Genomic DNA, 2685 nt, shown 5'->3' with positions numbered 1-2685 from the left:
CAGTTACTACATTTTAAGAGACACTTAGACAGGCACTTAAATAGGCAAAGCATAGAAGGATACAGACTTATTGTGGGCAATTGGGATTAGTAGAGATAAGCAAAAAGGTCAGCATGGACACGGTGGGTTGAAGAGCCTGTTTCTGTACCATATGACTCTTTGACAGCCAACACAGAGGGGTGATCTTCTTCGGTTACGGCTAGATTTAAAGCTGGATTACAGAGATGAGGATGCATTTTCTTGCCATTTATGGTGCCACGGTCCCACAAGAATTTAAATGGGCATTTGTCTGCCACTATGAATTTAGACAGGATTCGGTGACAATTTGTACTGCAAGAAGATAAAGTGAATATAAGTAAGGTGGCACTTCAGCACTTTAGACCTGAGGCCCAAGGAGGCTGACTTGTAGAAGGTGAAGGAACTGTAGATTTCAACACCAAAACTTGAGGATCCAAGAAAAATATGAAGGATTATGACAGGGAGACTTTTGATTGTAAGAATTATTAGTCAGGCAACATATATTTTTTGTATCTCTCCAGGGTTACAAGAAAAGTACATATCTCAAAGTTAGGAGAAATATATGAGCCTGAGATGAATTGATCTTGACAGAGAAAGTCAGGTCTCCCCTAACCTAGAACATAGTATTTAAAGGCATCATTCACACATTTTTTTTATTACAGGTTTGCTGCTGTTGAAATAGCGCTCACAATAGGAATCTGGTTTTTCTTCTGTTTCAGGAGAGTGACTATTCAGATATCATGAATGATCAGTTTTGCGTTGGAGGTGATCAACACTTCCAAGGTCAAGAATTGTATGAAGAAAATGAGCCAACACAGACAGCACGTGCAACACCAAACAGTAGTCTCAGTGCCAATGATAAGGGTTTTCTGCCTACCATCAAGCTGGAGAGTTCTCTTCAACTAAAAAGCAACTCCAGTTCCATTAAATCCTATGATATCTCCACTAGACCTAAAGGGGAACCAATGACTGCAGCGGAAGCAAAGAAACACTATATACACAAACTTACACCATACGAAGAACAGGAAATAGCTAGCTATTCAGAAATCTATTTTGTTGGACCAAATTCTAAAAAGAGACCAGGCATTATTGGAGCACCAAATAATAACAGCTATGATGATGAGCAGGGTTCTTACCTTTATGTGCCACATGATCACATAGCCTATCGATATGAAGTCATCAAGGTAATCGGGAAAGGCAGCTTTGGCCAGGTGGTGAAGGCTTATGATCACAAACTCCACCAGTACATAGCCTTGAAGATGGTACGGAATGAGAAAAGATTTCATAGGCAAGCGGCTGAGGAAATCAAGATATTAGAGCATCTGAGGAAGCAAGACAAGGACAACACCATGAACGTCATCCACATCTATGAGAGTTTTTCCTTCCGTAATCACATCTGTATGACCTTTGAGCTACTCAGCATGAACCTCTATGAACTCATCAAAAAGAATAAGTTCCAAGGATTCAGTCTGCCCCTGGTCCGTAAATTTGCACACTCCATCCTGCAGTGCCTTGATGCTTTGCATAAGAGCCATATCATCCATTGTGACTTGAAGCCTGAGAACATCCTGCTGAAGCAACAGGGCCGTAGTGGAGTTAAGGTGATTGACTTTGGGTCCAGTTGCTATGACCATCAAAAAATTTACACATACATTCAGTCACGTTTTTACCGAGCTCCTGAAGTGATTCTAGGAGCACGGTACGGGATGGCTATTGACATGTGGAGTTTGGGATGCATTCTTGCTGAACTGTTGACTGGACATCCACTGTTACCAGGGGAAGATGAGGGAGATCAGCTGGCTTGCATGATAGAATTACTAGGAATGCCATCGAAAATGCTGCTAGAATGTTCCAAAAGGGCCAAAATGTTCATCAGCTCCAAGGGTTACCCTAGATATTCCTCTGTTGTAACACTTCCTGATGGGACTGTACATCTGAACGGTGGACGATCTCGTAGAGGAAAGAATCGCGGTCCCCCTGGTCAACGGGACTGGACCGGTGCTCTAAAGGGCTGTGATGACCAATCTTTCATTGACTTCCTGAAACACTGCCTGGAGTGGGATCCTACCTTACGCATGACACCAGCACAGGCCTTAAGGCACCCTTGGCTGCGAAGACGGCTGCCAAAGCCTCCAACAAATGACAAAACAACATTTGTAAAACGCATGTCAGCAAGTCCTACTGCCCTCATGGACGCAGTGGCTAAACTACCTCCTACTTCTGCCAACATTGCCAACAAACTGCGATCCAATCAAAATAACGATCCCAATCCCAATATGACTCAGAGGACTGTACTTCCAAAGTTGGTCAGTTGATTGGATACTTGAAAAAAACAAATAATTATTGACACGTACAATATGAATTTTTGTGGCATGCAGTATACAGGGAACACAAATTCTTCCTTTCTACATTCCAATGTGACTTGAACCAACAGGTCTTTGATTATTACAAGGCTGCAAGTCTGCACTGAGTATGCTCTAGGACTACTAGGCAGCTCCCATCAAGCCACACTGTACGCATTGGTTTACACTGTACAATGACAGGAACTACCCATTGACATTCACAGTAAAGCAGTTGGGCTGGATGCACAAATGAAAAGGTGTTCTTTGATTGGATTATTATTTACTTAACATCAGCAGAACCCCACACAGAAATAGCTGTGTGCTA

The 2685-nt window shown here is 42.5% G+C and overlaps 1 protein-coding gene across 1 annotated transcript; it reads left to right on the top strand.

Moving 5' to 3' along the window:
• Positions 1-893: 893 nt before the first annotated feature.
• On the top strand, positions 894-2333 carry LOC127571358 (dual specificity tyrosine-phosphorylation-regulated kinase 2-like; the record flags this gene model as incomplete). The annotated part of the gene is made up of 1 exon (XM_052017656.1): positions 894-2333. A coding segment is annotated over one exon (1440 nt), but the record flags the coding sequence as incomplete, so codon positions are not given.
• Between the last annotated feature and the right edge of the window lie 352 nt (positions 2334-2685).

This window comes from Pristis pectinata, chromosome 6 (assembly GCF_009764475.1).
Source record: "Pristis pectinata isolate sPriPec2 chromosome 6, sPriPec2.1.pri, whole genome shotgun sequence".
NCBI classification, from domain to species: Eukaryota; Metazoa; Chordata; class Chondrichthyes; order Rhinopristiformes; family Pristidae; genus Pristis; species Pristis pectinata.
Note: the sequence above shows the minus strand (reverse complement) of the source record. Positions and strands in the feature narration are given on the sequence as shown.